This window comes from Anoplopoma fimbria, chromosome 10, assembly GCF_027596085.1.
Source record: "Anoplopoma fimbria isolate UVic2021 breed Golden Eagle Sablefish chromosome 10, Afim_UVic_2022, whole genome shotgun sequence".
In the NCBI taxonomy this organism is placed as follows: Eukaryota; Metazoa; Chordata; class Actinopteri; order Perciformes; family Anoplopomatidae; genus Anoplopoma; species Anoplopoma fimbria.
This window is the reverse complement of record NC_072458.1, coordinates 19,202,125-19,219,749: the sequence shown is the minus strand read 5'-3', so window position 1 is coordinate 19,219,749 and position 17,625 is coordinate 19,202,125. Positions and strand designations below refer to the sequence as shown.

The 17,625-nt window shown below is 40.6% G+C and overlaps 1 protein-coding gene across 3 annotated transcripts in view; it reads left to right on the top strand.

Moving 5' to 3' along the window:
- Window positions 1-17,625, top strand: part of ctdp1 (CTD (carboxy-terminal domain, RNA polymerase II, polypeptide A) phosphatase, subunit 1) — a 68,257-nt gene that overhangs the window by 6,471 nt on the left and 44,161 nt on the right. For 2 of the 3 annotated variants that reach the window (XM_054605934.1, XM_054605937.1), the window contains exons 7-11: window positions 417-583; window positions 6,215-7,252; window positions 10,430-10,571; window positions 10,739-10,969; window positions 13,352-13,508. In XM_054605934.1, the coding sequence (XP_054461909.1) occupies window positions 417-583; window positions 6,215-7,252; window positions 10,430-10,571; window positions 10,739-10,969; window positions 13,352-13,508 (1,735 nt within the window). The remainder of the gene's footprint in view (window positions 1-416; window positions 584-6,214; window positions 7,253-10,429; window positions 10,572-10,738; window positions 10,970-13,351; window positions 13,509-17,625) is intronic. The other variant, XM_054605936.1, reaches the window with a different exon arrangement.

Genomic DNA, 17,625 nt, shown 5'->3' with positions numbered 1-17,625 from the left:
CAGCCAAAAGAGACTCTAAAACGTACAGTATGTCTCACTCGGTAATGATGGAACAGTTGGTGGATGATCCACACAGCTTGTTGGCAGCAGTGAATTTATCCAAATTGTTTCCTTGCTTCTGTAAATGTTATCAAGGACAATCTGTCTACACTGTCAGCGACTGTTGATGAGCACAAAGAGTAGAGATCTAGTATTCTCTCTCAGTCTCACTGCTGAATGATCTGTCTGATATCTCACAGCAAATCGAAAACAATTGGACGTATGTTGTAAAAGATAGAAAAATTGAAGTGCCCGTTATTTTTGATTCACAGCGAAACACACTCTCGGTCACTTCACCATTACTACAGCCAAAGAGCGATAAATAACACCCTCACAGTGCTTATCTTGAATCAGTTTCCCTGTGATTTCCCTGACAGGAATCTTTTCCCGTGTGGCGACTCCATGGTCTCCATAATCGACGACCGAGAGGACGTGTGGAAGTTTGCACCCAACCTCATCACTGTGAAGAAATACATCTACTTCCAGGGCACGGGGGACATCAACGCTCCGCCTGGATCACGGGAAGCTCAGATGGCAAAGAAAGGTACGGTGTCCACACATCTTTGGGTGCTTTTCGCACCTGTAGTGAGGTTTATTTTTATCCGGCCCAAGGGAAAATAATTATACTTTGTTGCATTTTAGTTCTGGTCCTGTTTCTCTTCACACTGCCTCTTTTTCTTCCTTTCAAACAAACCCAGAGGAGCAGACATAAAGCTGTAGAGACTGATAGATAACTGTCGCAACTAGTCTTAGCGATCGTCCTCTTGCATCATCGGGACCCACGAGGGAACTGGATTCCACTGACTGACAGAAGTTTGTTCAGCACTTTGATGCTTCTGATCTCTATATTTATGTTCTGTGGTGTCACAAAAAGCTAATTGAGAAATAATTCATTATAAACATCATCGATATAAATAGACTGCAAATGGAATGTAAGTCCTGATGACTAACAGGTAGAGACAGAACTGTACAAAAGCTGCTTTGAGGCGTCTCTACATACACTGTCACAAACTTTTTAATGGATTTAATAATCTGACGAAGCAGTCTGATACAAGCACAGCAGATTTAACTGTTTTTCTTTTCTTGTTTATCAGGGGAAAAAACTTTCTGATACGCATACATGTTGATTTGCACAAATGGGAAATATACTTTGTCTAATACAGATCAATTACAGTATGGCTTTCTGAACAGATTTGACAATAGAACATGCATTTGTTAGTAGTTTTGCTTTTGCAGTCATGCTTAAATCACATATCTGCTATCATAAAATCCTGAGGGTGGTTCGTTTGATTGGACACCACAAACAAACCCCACCAGAGTCCACTTTGAAGCCGACCTAGACGCATCCTTTCAGACCGTCTCGGTTCTGTTGTCAGTCATCACCAGGATTTCGACACAAACGAACCGGACTAACTCAACAAAACGCTCCCAGGGTTCAGTTTAAAATGAACTAAACAGGTTTGCGACCTTTGATGACATAACTCATTTGTTGAAAGAGCCTTTAAAGACAAAGTTGCTGACATCTTATGCAACACTGAGTATCTTCCAGTTCTATGCACATTCCCCTGTGAGAGGCACTTTTAGATGAAGTTAACAAGCAAAGTCGGTCCAGTGGCCTCGCTGATCTGGGGCGACTCTTATAAGTTCATAGTGCCAAAGCTGAATGTTACACAGTCCAGTACATAGCTGGTAACCGAGGCACAGAGTTTCCTAATCTGTATATCTCACTGACGCTCAGCTCAGACACCAAGTGAATTGCAACAGGAAGACAAGTTCTGGGCAAACTGTTAAAAAATGCAATGCAATTTATGAAGTTTTAATTGGTGATGCATTAGGGCCTTGTTTATTGCTTCTGTGCTGTTAAAAGTTTGATTTGGAGAACACCCATAATTTAAGTCCCACTTAGATATCAGATATTATTTATTTTGGTTGTGATGAAAAGTGTCCTTATTAATGCTCTCGCTACCATATGAGTGAATATATGACCTTAATATATGGATGACCCATAAGATTTCTTTTGTAAATATATGTATGTGAAAAATATACAATATATAAATTAAGGAGGTTAATAATTAACTTTTAACTGAAAAAAAAAATTTAGTTTTCATTGATTAATGCTATCAGTTTAACAGTTCAAAGAAATATTGGAAATGACCAAATAAAAAAAAAACTGAAAGCAGAATAGCTGGTCCACCTTAAACTTCAGTCTCTGTGAGCCTGAGCTACATATGTTGCTAACTTTGGAGCTAACCCCTTTTAACTTGAATCAGCTGGTTGCAAACAAGATACAAGAGCTTGACTTTGGTCTTAATAAGTTGTAGCATTTATTCACCGACAAATAAACTATGCACTTTTAATGCACCGCTATGTTCTCGGTTATAACGGTACTAACACTAAACTAAATGATGCGGTGGAGACCTACTAGGAAAAGTGGCTGAATGTTTCCACGACAGTGCACACGACATCGCACCGCCTCCGCTGCAGCTGGTGGTAAATGTTGGATTTAACGTGTTAGTGCATCGGGGTATCATCCAGCTGGGCAGCCTGTGATGCACTTCAACCTAAACACTCCTGCATGCAACGCAGTGGCACTAATCTTAGTGGTTAACGGTTAATGAGGGTCTGTTATCAGTCGGGGGGGGGGAAAAACTAAATTAGCATCTTTACTGTAAATTATTATGCACAAATGTTGACAAAGTACAAACATAGTTTTAGTCCTTTTAATGTTTAATGTATTGTGGTTTACTTTGTTTTATACCATGGCCACTAAGAATTCACTATTCTGCTTCTGTTTGATTGATTTCAGTATGGATGCATTGTTATCAGTGTCTCTCGTACTATATTTATACTATAAATACTCCGATACCACTGTGTGTACTGTTATGGACACAAGCAGCCACTTTCCCAATGAGTCTTCATTGCATCAACTAGTTTAGATCCGAGGTCGTCACCTGTTTGTCAACCTGGCAATACTCCATCAGGGTTTCTACCAGCGTATCGCTAACCCGGGTTAACATTAGAACAAGGAATCGTTTTGTTAACGTTACTTTAGTATTAACAGTTATACTTATATAAAGAGCCACCTGCCATGTTTCTACAGTAGCCCAAAACGGACAAAACCAACCAATATCTGTAGGTAGGTCCAGCATGGGAGAAGTTTCCGTTGGTCGCAATCTGCAACCTCACCACTTGATGTCGCCAAATCCCACAAAATGCACATTTAAGAATTTAGTTTAACGTAATGAAAAACAGTGGAACACGGTTACGTAAGTTTATTGTTTTATATGTGACTTTGCATACATTTTTGTATTGATGTGTATGTATATGTGTATGTATTCAATCTAATATGATCTGTTTATTTCTGGTAATTTACACATTGGATGATGACTCTCTTTCAAAGAGTAATCCAAAGTAATCCTAGCACTAACATATTCACATACTGTTATCATTTATATACAGAGACTCGCGATATATTAATGAAACGATGACTCTATTATTGGTCATATCATCTATCATGGAGTCACTCAGACTAGACCCAGACGATAAATAGTCATCAACACTGCACTAATGTGTCGGCAGCATCCAGAGCTTACATGATGAGCCTCCACACCTCTATCCACCAACCTCATCATGAATCAAACGCACCTGTCAATAAACTAGGATAGATATCTTAAAGGGCTCCAATACTTTCACCTCTGTATGTCCCTCTGCACTGGACTCTCAGTGTTATTCCCTTTTTATTATCATAACAGGAAATAAGCTGCTTGCAGCCCGCCAGTGTGTCTCCTCGGGGAATTTTGTAGGACCCCTTCATTTACACCCACTCTCAGGCTGTTACATCAATTACTGACAATTCATGGTTGTACTCATCTCATGTTACAACTGCCGCCAGGCTGAGCAATGGCCCTTATGTAGTTGATATATTCAAAATAAAGAATAGAGAGTTGGTCATGTGGTTAAAATACAAGCTTGGATTTGCCCAAAGCAGATCTGGTCCAATGCAAATACAAACTCTTCAAATATGACTTTCTTTCCCCCTCAAGTAACTCTCCTGCTGCTTTGCAAGTCAAGTTACACAAAGGATCTGACTAAATCAGCAATTCTCTTGTTGACAGCTACTGAATATTTTGTTGTATTTTTTCTAAGATAAATACATAATGAAAGAAACTATTTAATCCATTAATGGCAAGTCGAGTTTGTAAATTAATACATTATATACAATTTGAAATAAATCATTTTTGTTCAGGAAGTGAAGCATCATTCAACAACACAGTATTAGGTAGGTATTTAATTCAGAAAAAGCTTATCTTAACTCTGTTATAGATTTTTTTTTTTTTACTTTCTGTGGCGACACTGGTGCAGCATGAGCGGCTATAAACACAATATTGACATTATAATAACTTGTTAGCAGCGAGTGAATCAAAACTGTAGAGTTGAGGGCCGCAAAAAAACAAAAAACTGATTTGAAATGTATTAAAACGTTTCGTAGAGCTGAAGGAAACTCTAGAGCCGGGTGATTATTCTGTGTGCGTTCATCATTGCAAGCAACCCCATGTCACATTACACACAGTCATTTGACCCATTGTTATTAATATATTTTTTAATTAAGTGCAGCGTGAAGCACACAAACATCTGCCAGTATCATTTTGTGGCTTTTAACCATCCTTAACTTAATCATCGTCATCACATCCTGTAGATTATCAGCATTATATTGAGATGCTGCAAACAATGTAAGTCTAAAAACAGTTTGCTTTGTTTTTCAGGTTTTTGTACTAAACCCAGTTGAAAAGTTGAGCTCACAGTCTGATTTGCCACATTGGTATTCTTCAGGCTGGAGTCCGCTGGTCCCGCCTCCTCACATTACCTAGCTGCCCTCTCCTGATACAGCTCACCTATTATCACTAATGGAAGTGTATGCTATGCAGAGTGAACTATTTCTATCTCCATTTAAAAAAAACAAGAGGATACTTTGCCTCCAAAAACTGTTTCCATTTCGTGAGCTTTTACTGTCTCCGTCGTCTTGTGGATGACTCTGTGTTGTAGACAGTCTATTACTTGAGAATTTCGTTTCACGCTCAAATAGAGTCGCTTGCACTGAAGTGACTCTGTGTACCCAGAGGACTCGGATTTGCCTGAGAGGAAGATTTCTCAGCAGGAGTTAAAGAGCAGCTAAAATCTGGGTTATTACCTCGGTAGAATGCCATAGTGTGAAATGTTAGGAAGGTTATTACCAAGAAGGTTATACTCACAAGTTCACAGACCTCCCAGAATGCATTAATGCCAAGTACGTGATGAAAAGGGCCACAACCGTCCCCGCTAGAGAGGTTATATCACGTGAAATAGTGCATGAAATCTGAACTAAACTGCGTTGTAGACGTCACATCAGGTCATTTAAAGGATCCTTTTTTTTGTTGAGGTTTTATAACTAGAAATTTGGGTCCTGAATTTTACCTAAATGCATCATTGTATGTTGGGAGTTTTCAAAATCAGTCTTGTATTAACATTATGGGTCAGAGGTGATGAAGATAAAAGTTTGTAAGTATGGAGCCCCAAAAATGACAAAATGTAGAAAAATGGTGCCAACTGGCTCATTCTCATTGCAGTTGTGTAGCTCGCTAGTTTAGGAGGGCGAGGAGATGTGATTGGCTTAGACGAGAGGGCGGTGACAACAAAGTGTTAGTGAGAAAAAATCCATTATTAAATAAAAGCTGACTTTCTAAAAGCGGCATTATTAAATAAAAAGCTCTTTAAAACTTAAAAAAAGGAAGGACAAAATAACAGTATATAATATGGAGTTTTTCTATTTTCTTGAATTTTGTAAATTAATGTTTCATTTATGTATTTTTAACAATTTATTCAAGTGTTATTTCATTGTAATTTATCTAATATTGAACACTTTGGAGCTCCACGGTTGCAGGATGAGGAAATCTGATGTCAAATTGTCTGATTGACACCAGAAGCCTTTAATGTACATAGTTTATGGGGTCTGTTGCTTGTTTGCTATGTTTTTCTTTGCACTTGAACTGAGCTACCATGGTGTACCAAACAATTACCACCACCTCTGTTGCCTGGCAATAATGAAGTATCTTGTATATGTTCATATTTGCACTTCATCTATTGGTTCTTATGCCAGTGTCCTTTGAATGCTGTCTGACTGCTTTGTCTTGTTTTCCAGCAGCAGGCCCGTCAAGTCGACCAGCAGACAGCACCGAACCAGCGGGGACAACGAACGCCGATGAGCTAAACAACGGCCCCAGGAAAAGAACGAAAGACCAGAGCATTTCTGGAAAGGAAGAATCCACAACATCTCCGTCTTCTCAGGGAGTACCAGCAAACGAACGGACACACCCGACAGGGGTCGTGGAGGATGAATCGGGACGAGGTAAAGGTTCAGAGGCCGAGGCGGAGTCTGTGACGGCGTCGAAGGAAACTCAGGTGGGCGACGGAACAAATGTTAAGGAAGACGAAAGCAACAGGACACTGGTGACACGAGAGGCGCAGGAAAGTGCAAACTCCTCGGCACCGAGCCAGGAGTCCAATAACTTGGACTTTGATCTTTCTAGTGACAGTGACAATGACTCCATGACGGAAAAGCCTCCCTCATCAGAGAGCGAGAGCGAAGCCAAGTCGGGCCAGGCAAAGAAACCCGAGCAGGAAGGAGTCACACCTGTCGATGGGGAAGGAGATAGTAAAGTCCGCAGTGAAGGGGAAACCAGCTCTGACCCAGCAGATCCGTCTGGAGTTCTTCTCCCAGACCCCGAGCTGGGAAACGGCTGCTCAGACCGGAGAGAGCCGGAGACCGAGTCGCAGAATAGCGAACAGTCCGGGGTCACCATGGGGGAGGAGCTGCTGGACCAGAGCATGGAGGATGAGGAGGACGAAGATGAAGTCGATATCGACCAGGACGATCACCTGATCTACCTGGAGGAAGTGCTGGAGAGGATCCACGCGGAGTACTACGCACGGTACGAGGCCTACCTAAAGAAGGAGGCGTCCGAAATGCCCGACATCCGCAAGATTGTCCCGGAGCTGAAAGGCAAGACACTGGAGGGCACGACGATAGTGTTCAGCGGGCTGTACCCGACCAACTACCCCATGGAGAGGACCCGCGAGTTCTACCACGCCAAAGCACTGGGGGCCAAGATTGGCAAGAACCTGGTTTTTAACTCCCAAGATGCCTGTCGGACAACGCATCTGATCGCAGCAAGAGCCGGTACGTAGATATGCATATGTATGGATGCTGTTGAATGAGGATGCAATAGTGGCATTTCTGATGAATAATTTGACAATGAGTTGATCTTTCTAAACTTTTCATGGTATTATCCTCAAAAATAGCTTGTTGAAAGTTCTTTTTAGAGCCTGACTGGTATTGGATTTTGAAGGACTTGTTGGAGATACCTTAAGTAATTCTTTCTGACATGTGCACTTTCATTTTGGTTCCTTTCACTGAATATCGTTGAGGTTTTGTTTTTTTTGGTAGCCGTGTGCTGAAACTTTTTCGTAATTTATGCAAGTCATGGTTTGCTAATGAGGCTAGAATTCAAGAAGGGTCATGTAAGGCTCATTTAAATGCCAGACATACTGACATATTGGCAGATTTGTGTGTCTGAGTCCTGGGCAAAACTTTGACTGAGCAGAAATAATTAAGATTGAATCCACTGTCATCACAATTCATTTGTCTCAGAGGTCAGCCATTCCAGCAGTGGTTGTTTTAGACTTTGTCGGGGTCAAGAAAAAAGTAAAACGCCTATTTAAAGGTGAAGTCCATGATTTGAATCCATTACACGTTTTGTCAAATTCAGTGAAAATGCGGTCCGCTTCTGTGTTTGAACTAAAACAATACATACAAAGCCCTGTCTAGGAAGCAAACGAGCTGTATTGAATGGCTTTTTTTTAATTTCAAAGCTTCTATTGAGGTTTCCATTGAAGTTTGAATGTCTGTAAATACAGGAGCGAGTCTCCTTTTTGTGAGCCGTTGCCAGTTTTTTGACAGCTGTGAAAATGTTGTTTTTGAAAGACTAAATGCCAACAAATATGAATTGAAGTGTGTGTTTGTTTTCTTAATGAATAGAAATAAGCTCCAGGGACTCCAGTATGTCAAAAGAATGCACAGCCTTCATGTGTTTCAGATCTCTGGTCAACAAATGACAATACGGTCGTACAGTTGTGCCAATGTAGAGACCTTCCTAGCACCTCTGGATCACAGCAGCAGAAAATGTTCAGTTTGCATTAACAGTAACTAAATACAGCTCTGACACAGCATAAAGACAGTGAACAATATATAATCATCTGTTTGCATTCTTTCCTGTGAACCCCTTGGGGTCTGTAGGCAATCTCTACCACGTTAAAAACTTCTGTAAAGGATCTAATTAGAGCATTTCAATTAATTTGAGTGGCTATGACAGAAAAAGGCAGACCATAATTAACTGTACGTGAAGAAGGATGTGAACACAGTTGGCAGGTTTTGCGTGTAAAGCTGCGATCATATTGTTGGGTGTTTCAACCGTGTGCTTCTTACCTGCCGGCGTGTTTGGTAGTTCTCCTGAAGAGCACCGAAAGCCAATTCCCGCCTGTGTTTCTACCAATCCAGTTTGCCTTCTGAAAACAAGCACATGAGGCGGCCCCGTTGCCGTGGGAGCCGGCTCTCCGCTGTGAGCAGCACTTGGCAATCAGTAATCTTGTAGGAGAGAAAAAAATCAGCTGGAACCGGAGCAATATGAGCAGTAGGTCAGTAAGTCTGGATAGAGCTGCTGAAAAGGCCCCTTGTGTTGTCAGAACAGCACATTTGACAATTATTTATCTCCCCCGTTTCATGAAAACTCACAGGTTTATATGTTTTCTTTTCTATTATATTTCACGAGGTATTCATGCAATGAGTTTTTACAGATTATAATGAGGCCTTTTAAAATCAGCTGCCTTGAATTTTGGTGGGATCAGTGTCGTGGTGGACGATATGACCCCTAAAAGGATATCAAATTATGGGGTATTTCAGTAATTCTGATATTCTTGATTATATGACAAAACTACTGAAAATATTTTATTATTAATTTCAAGAACATACAATTGTTACAAAATAAAATAAGTGTCATAGTTTTATGTCAGCATAGATATTATGAATAAAATATATTGTTATAGTTTTCCTTCAAATCATCAGTAAAAACATAACAAATATTATCTCTTTGTAAACGACAACAATAATTCAGAGTGAGATTCAGATTCTGTAAAAAAAAATATTAATAGTACAGCACAATAAAATCAATCGAATCGAAGTAGAAGTGATAAAGTGCACAGTTCCTGAATACAAACAAGCTACACTTGAATCTTTTAACCTCTTTCTTGATTTATTATTTTGTACGCTTCTATCACACGACAACATGTGCTGTACCACTTCTGTTTTGTGTACCAGGAATGGAGGGTGGATATGTTAACTAATACCAGTTAGGTTTCAAATCCGTTGTCATATCAGAGAAAACACAAACTGCAAAGAATTTTGTTTTGGTAAATCCAATAAATCTAATATTATTTTATGTTACATTTTCATTATTAAGCTGACGTATAACTGCACAGTGTCTTTAATTACTCAAGATAAAAGCTGATTTCAGTTTCGCTCATCAAACTACTATCACTATTATTACACTCGACTTATTATAGTTGCCTATTGTCATGTGTTATTGTCAACTCCTCCATAATTGTAATATTCTCAAACTCTTAAAAAAATGATCCTTCTTGCTCTTAAAGATGAATACCACTCAATTTATCAATTCAAATGTGTCACACTTTAGTATTGAAACGGTTGAATTAATATATCTTCACACAGTTAGTGTTACTTCTACTATTACTGCACAATACTGTAGCGTTGATAGAGAATCACATATGAGGCCAAGATGACATGCTAACAAGTTGGCCGGTAAGACAAAAGGTTAATTTTCTGACCGTGTATGTAATCGTGTACAACAACGTTGGTTCAAGAATTCAATTTGGTGTCTTTGTGTCTATCATCAATACGACTTATTGGAGCAGAAACGCTACTCTCTGTGGATTTAACCAAACAAAACATGGCTCTCTGGATTCCTAAGAAAACTATTGAGTTCTCTGAAAAGTGAAAAGAAAGTGACTCCAAAGAAGACATTGTCCTTATCTTTCTTATAATATTGACCAGGCAATTATTTTCTCCTCCAGGTGAGAACGTCTGATCATTGATCTGAATTATTCTGCAAACCCAGTGTGTGTGTGTGTGTGTGTGTGTGTGTGTGTGTGTGTGTGTGTGTGTGTGTGTGTGTGTGTGTGTGTGTGTGTGTGTGTTTGTGTTTGTGTTTGTGTTTGTGTTTTTGGTAATTGATTGAAAGGACAAAACCTGTTCTCATTTTCTCCTTCCACTCCTGTCACCCAGGCACCGAGAAGGTTCGTCAAGCACAAGGCTGCAAACACCTCCATGTTGTCAACCCCGACTGGCTGTGGAGCTGTCTGGAGCGCTGGGAGAGGGTGGAGGAGCAGCTGTACCCGCTGAAGGAGGACTACACCAAGATGCCGAGGTAAAGGAGTTAAAATCAGCCTGTGGTCTATCAGGCCATTCTACACCGAGTACATACGAAGTAAACAACTCAGAAAAATACTTAATATTTCTCACATGTTAACCGTTATGCATATAAATCTGAAGATAATTCAAAATCTGGGATCTTTTTCTTGTCTCTTTTTTAAGGAGCAACAGTCCAGCAGCATTCCCAGACATGCAGGGTTCCCTGCAGAAACATATTTTCCACCCAGCCCCCATCCACCTCAGACCTCAGCCTCCAGCCCCGGAGGTTCGAACCTACGACCCCGTCACGGGGAAGCTCATCCGCAGGGGCCCTCAGGTGCCCCGGACGCCATCCTACCTCCAGGCATCGGGGTCTTTGTCGCTCTCTGACCACGGAGAGCAGTCTTGTCTCAGGTAAGAAACAGAAAAAGAGCCGTGCAATATAATGATGAAATACTGATATGAAACTGATACAAGTGTGAGGGGACTTTCTGCCTGTTGACCGTTTGGGACACAAATTAGTCTTTTTTTTTTACTTGCAAGAGCTGGTTTTGGTTTGTGTTATCACTCTATGTAACTAGATTTACATGTGTCATAGCTCGAGCTAACAGATGTCTGTCAACGTGCAGCATGTGATAACATTTTGACGTTTAAATCTTGGAGAACTCATGGAATTTTAAAATGTTCCAGGCCTTTTTAAAGGTTTTTAGAAAACCATGAAATCCCAAACGTTTTTTGGGAAAGTCACGAAACAGACTTTCAGAAACGCGTGGTGACGCATTTAGCTTCATTGACCAGCCTGCACCAGGGTTTGTTTTAACCGGTGAGGCGTGAAAGCATCCGAAGATATGCTGATTTTTAGGCCATTGCACGGGTCAAACTCCAACACACGTATACATAATGCAAGTTGAAAGCATTTTCAGTTTAATACTCCCAGGCCTAGCAAATGTAATTTTAAAGCCCAAGCTGAGATGACCCGGATGACATCACAGAGCTGCTGTAGAGCCACCAAACATTACACAACCGTTTTCACCGGCTGAGGAGTACTCCTCAGTGGTGTCGTCACGATACTTCTCAAAAATAACGATGTTTGATACCAATGTGGGAAAAATAGTGAAAGATAAATGTGTAGTGTGTTTGTCAGCTCGCTGTCAGAGAGAACGGAACTGCAGCTTGTACCCGTGTATCGATACCGCGGAAAATTAGTATTGAAACTGCAGTCTGGCTGCACTGTGTCAGACTTACAGTATATTCTAGTAGTTTATAATCATAGGCCATTGTTTTAAAAGCTCATAGCTTATGTTATTTTTCATTTAGCAGTTCATTTATCATTCTAACAAATGTAAACTAATGCTTTAGTTACAAAGAAGAAGAGTGTCCGTGTATCCTGAAAACAGATATTTTCTGAGATGGTTATTGTACCGAGAAAAACAAGACTACAGCACGTAGAAAAAAAGTAAGAAGTTCTTTCGATGTGTCTCTGTTATTTATTGGCTGCAGAATGGCTTATAACAGATCTTAAATGTATTGATTTGTCCTCTGGGCCTCATTTCCATCCCTCCCTGCTTTTGTGGACTAAAACAGCTGTTGGCACGGCGCTCCTCTACTTTATGAACGACCCTCAGAGGAGACGAGACGGCAGCGTCTTCAGCTATCACGAGGCACAATAACAATGCGGATGGTTTATAACATCGGGTGGCAGAGAGTGTGAAGTGTGGCTCCCAAACCAGCCTCCAAACTCGTGTTGTATATTTTATTTGCATCTGCACTTTGGGTCGTAAATAACATCACAATAAAATGCAGGTTACTTTATACTACAACGGGGAAAGTCTCAGCAACCGTGTAAAATACTAATCTAAAAAGAAAATGTTTTATACTCATCCATTATATATTTGATTTTCCAGTCATGTCCTCATTTCATTTTCGACAAGAGTTTGTCAAGAAAGATGTGGCAAGAAAATCCTCACAGTTCCTCAAAGTCACCTCTGTGGTCTTCATCTGTCACACATGCTACTGAAAAGTACTTCCTCTCTATGTGGACTTGTTTGTCGTTGATGAGAGGAAGTGGCTTGACTGTTTTGTTTTTTTACACAACTCCAGAGGATTAAAAGCCAACCTAGCCATCTCTTGTTTTACTGGACGGTCACAGTCATTTGAATAAGTCTATGATGACACTAATTAATAATTAAGCGCATAAAATAAAACTGGCCCACATAATTCACAGATTAGATCCACTGTAGAGTTTTCAGCGAGTTGCATGAACTTGGATTTAATCATCAAAGAAGATCTCTTCAATTAAGCGCTGAGGAAGAGGAAGTATGGAGCCCCCCTCTCCCCGCTTGCATAAGATTTGCATCTAATGGACCCCGGTTTTAAAGAGAAAGCCTTCAGATATCCCATCGTTGTTTGCCAGCCTCAGCCGTCGCTCTTTCACTCTCCACTCCGCGTCTGTGTTGTGAGGAAAAAGTGCTTATTATGTATGCTCAGTGTTTGCAAATGAATGTTGTTCCGTTGCAATTCACGTGAAGACTGCTGCGACACAAGAATGCATTTGAAATAGGGCTGTCAAATATAAAAGCACTCCTTTTGATTAATTATTAAGATAGTAACCCTTTTTTTTTTTTAATATTGCAAATTAATGTAGAAAAATATTGTTGCTGCGTGTTGAATAACATAAAAAGTCCTTTGTTTTTTTGTCTTTCCGTCTATTTAGCCATTAGCTTATTAGTCCATTTATTAAGCTGCACATTCATCGTGTTTTGTGCTCATTTGGTCATGTTCATTTTTTTACCACAGGGGAAGTTCAACGAGCCAGCAAGATGACGCGGCGGCGGGTTCCAGCCAAGACAACGAGCAGCCGGGACCGTCCCGTCGGGAACGCCAGCCGAGCATGTCGGAAACGATGCCGCTGTACACGCTCTGCAAGGAGGACCTCGAGAGCATGGACAAAGAGGTACGTCGGCCTGGTGCTGTTTTGCCCTCACAGACAGAAAAATCACGCACAAAATAGTTGGAGCGGAAATGATGCTAGTGAGCCATTCACATGTTAAAATGACATCATGGCCTCACACTGTTGCACTGTACCTATTGTTACGCACCAATCACCGAGTCAGATTCCCTGTATGTGTAATCAAACTTGACACAGATCACACGCTGGTCTGTAAGGAAAAGTGTGTGTGTGTGTGTGTGTGTGTGTGTGTGTGTGTGTGTGTGTGTGTGTGTGTGTGTGTGTGTGTGTGTGTGTGTGTGTGTGTGTGTGTGTGTGTGTGGTTACCAAGGCGATCACATACTCTGGGCTCAGCAGTGAGTCTGTGTTGTTTTTCTAGGGTTATATTTCCATCGCAGCTTCACAGCGGGGGGGCATAAGAGCATCCATCTGCGATATTATGGCTCCGCGGGGGCCAAACGGTGCAAGTCGCTGCAGTCAAACAAGCTTTGTCGCTGACGCCACGAAGCATCGTGATTGGTCGGATGACTTGCTGTGTTTCGCTCTGAGTAGATTCAAACCCTCCTGCGTGGAAACGTCCTCGTCATTGGGACGTTTCTTTAACTTACGCTGATGACATCCTTCTGGTCAGCTCTTTATTTTTTTTTTTTTTTTGCAGTACTGATGGAGCTGTAATGAAGTATTTATTTACAAATGTAACATTTACTGCCTTCACAATAGAAGTCTTTCACAAAACAAACCTCCAAGTAGTTTTCCAGGGAATCAGTTGCATGGTGTATTTACTTAGAGTAGTGGTCAGTCTATTTTATATGATTCAGGATATTTGTGTACTCGGGCAGCTTTCTCATAAGGTTTTTATTTCCTGTGTCTCTTGTCTCCTCATTTGTTTGTACTCTTTGTATTTCATGTGTTCACTTCCTTACGCTTTCGGCACACCACCTATTCTGCTATTCAAAACCGCCTTTATATCAGTCTCCGCTCTGCATTTTCTCTCTATTTCTTGCCACCCTTGCAAGGCAGGTGAAGTGATTACTTATGCCTGAGTGCTCTGAACCTCCCGCTTGGATAATACTCTTTTAATGGAGTCTGGATTCTGCTAATGCATCAACGGGGGGGGTTACAATAACGGTGTTATCGGAATGTGCAAAGTGGATCCTTGAGATCCGTCAAGGGTCCACTCAGCGGGTGATTATTCTGAAGAAAGAGCTTTATGGCTTGTTGTTCACGTGGGACATGTGACACGCCATGTTTGAAGGGAAGTCACGTGTTGGTCCGTGGTAATTATTTTATCTCCTTTTCATATTATGGGAGTATGTCATCGTAAAGCTGCATTGGTTGCTACTCAAGTACTTTTAGTTTTCTCTTAAAATGACATTCATAAGGTAACAGTATGCAATATTCTGTTTTATAAAGTACTGTTTATTGTTATGAATCTGATTTACTATGTATTAAAGCAAAATGATATTGACAATGGATGAAATGATTCACTGATATCAGGGCCGATACTGACTCATATATGTGACAGTGGGGTCGATAAGGTCTATGTAAATGAATATATAGTAATATATATATATATATATGCTAAACTTTGAAAAAGTAAAAGAATTGCTGGCTTATAGTTCATTGTTTTAATAATAAATAACAATTCAATACATTTCCTCATGACAGAGTAGCCTTTCCTTTCCTCTCCTTAAACCTTAACATTGAACACGGGTTATAAATCCTGCAAGGATACGGTACTTAAAGTTAAATTTAATTGAATAATCAGGACGTCAGTGTGATCGGTCACGCTTTAAATGATCAACCGAGTCCTGTCATTGGGATGCAAAAAACAGCCTGCCGGTTATTAACTCAATTGAATTCTGGGGTGAAGAAACTTTGCGGCTGCAGGCGACGGCTCAGCCTGAGAACTGCTGTGCATTGCATTTTCTAGAAATAGACTTTCTTTTCTTTTCTTTTTTTCTCCCACACTTATATGTTTGAAGGGGATGCACGGCTCTATCCAATATCTTCTAAACAAATACGGACATAGAATATTGCCAAAGCAAACAGCTGTTTAACATTTCTCTTATTATATCATATCCATATCTCCAAGCTTTCAAAAGGCTGATTATGAAATCTCTTTTTTTGTGTTTGAGGTTGAAGCTTAGGCATACTGTATTGAAATTGCATAAATGTTGAATTATAGATTAGGTAAAGATATTTGTCTAGCCTTGTTATCTTATGTGAGAGCAGATAGACAGACCTTTTAATTCTTTACCTACAGATTGGCTCACATGTTTTTGGTCTTGGAACGACTACAGACAGACACCCCCCTCCAAATGTGTATGCTATGCGTCAGTGTTGCCCACCGGATCAACACGGATTTATTGTTCACAATGTATCCTTGTCAGGGAAATTTTCTTATCGTCTCCGGAACGATGTGACGATGTGTTTGTCTCGAGAAAAATGAGTGCTGTCACGATTCAGATTTTTGGCGAAGTATCGGTTTCTCGTCAAATCCCGTAATGCCTAGTTTCAGTTGCTAAGCTACGGTTGGACAATTGCTGTTTGGGAGTGGAGTCACTTACTGACTATTAGAACATTTAATTTATAAAAAAGCGTAAAAAATGTATAAAATAGAATTAGATTTGACAGAAAAGAGTTCATGGTGTCGGGACCTTGCACGATTCCTGGATTCTTGCAAGGTCACGAGATCACAGGGCTAATGCACTTGTGTTGGGCTAGCCAGTCCTCTGACCAATCAGCGTCCTGTGCGGAGATACTGACAGCTATGGGCGGGGCTTAGGTGTGTAAGAAACAACACAGAGAGGCCACAATTTGTATCGAACAACAATGCATAGATGCTGCAACAGCATCAGTTCAAACTTGACGATATTTCTTCATCAGAGGAAGAGCAAAGAACGGCACTGAAGGATGTTTTCGCTCTTCTCCTTACTGGCTTCAGCTAGAGTTTGATTGACAGCTGGTTCATCCAATCTCCTGCAAAGTATTTTTTCGAACAGTTTCCAATGACATCTTCTCAGATAGTTCCGTTTAACAAACCATCTCACAGGTCAGGTCAATTGTAACTCGGTGATCCTCCGTTTCTAGATGGCCGATGAAACAATCATCCTGGAGGTAATTGTTCTCTGTGCAGCTCCATTCGTCCCACATTTACAGCAGCTAAGGCAAAAGCAGAGCACATTTTCAAAGATCACGTCTGTGTTGGTTCCTATTAGACGCGATGACGACTGCAGCAGGAAGCAAACTGGAAATTGTGTTTTCTATTATTCTGGAAATGGTACATTATGTCAGCGGCCGGGTCAGGCTTGTTGTTTGGTTGTGTTTGAGCTCAGGTGGTTAGACGCAAAAGGTTCTCTCTGTTCCCTTTATTTGATAATAGGAATCAGCCTAATGCAAATGATATCCATATGTTGTGGATGGCTTTGAGTCCTTGTTGACGAAATGGATAATTGAATGAGTTTATGGATATGGATTAATAATGGATCTCCAATCAATTTGTCCCCATATGTGTTTTTTTTATTTTTATGAATAAATGATGGAGGTCTCCTAACCATATAAGGGTTAGCATCTTATGAAGATGTTGAGAGTTAATGCCACTAATCTGGTAATTTATCGACTGAATTGGACGACTGTGGCTCCGGGGACAGATCGGGTCGTCCTTTATTCACAAGGTTGCCGGTTTGAATCCCCAGCTCCTCCCGTCTTTATGTCAAAGTGTCCTTAAGTGGGACACTAAACCCCAAGTGGATCCGCCCACTGCTCCTAAATGCTTAGTATGGGTTCAATGCAGAGGTTAACTTTAATGTGACGATAAATAAACTTTTTCTTTTCTTCTTTGTCTCATCTTGGAATCACAAGGATCTGCTCTTTTAGTGCAGAAGCACTTTGCTTTTATGTTTTTTTTGTTCAGAACTATTGTGGCTTCTCGTGGTAGCACGGACATTCATTTTCTATTTTAATTAAAGGCCAACCTCTTGGTAATTTAGCATGATGATAGTTGAAGATGGAGTTGGTTAATGAGGTGTTCAGTGCGCACACCGGCCATTGTTCCCTCAAACACCAGCAGCACTTATTGTGTAAATGTGGCATTTAGAATGCTTCATCATAAGGCGGAGTG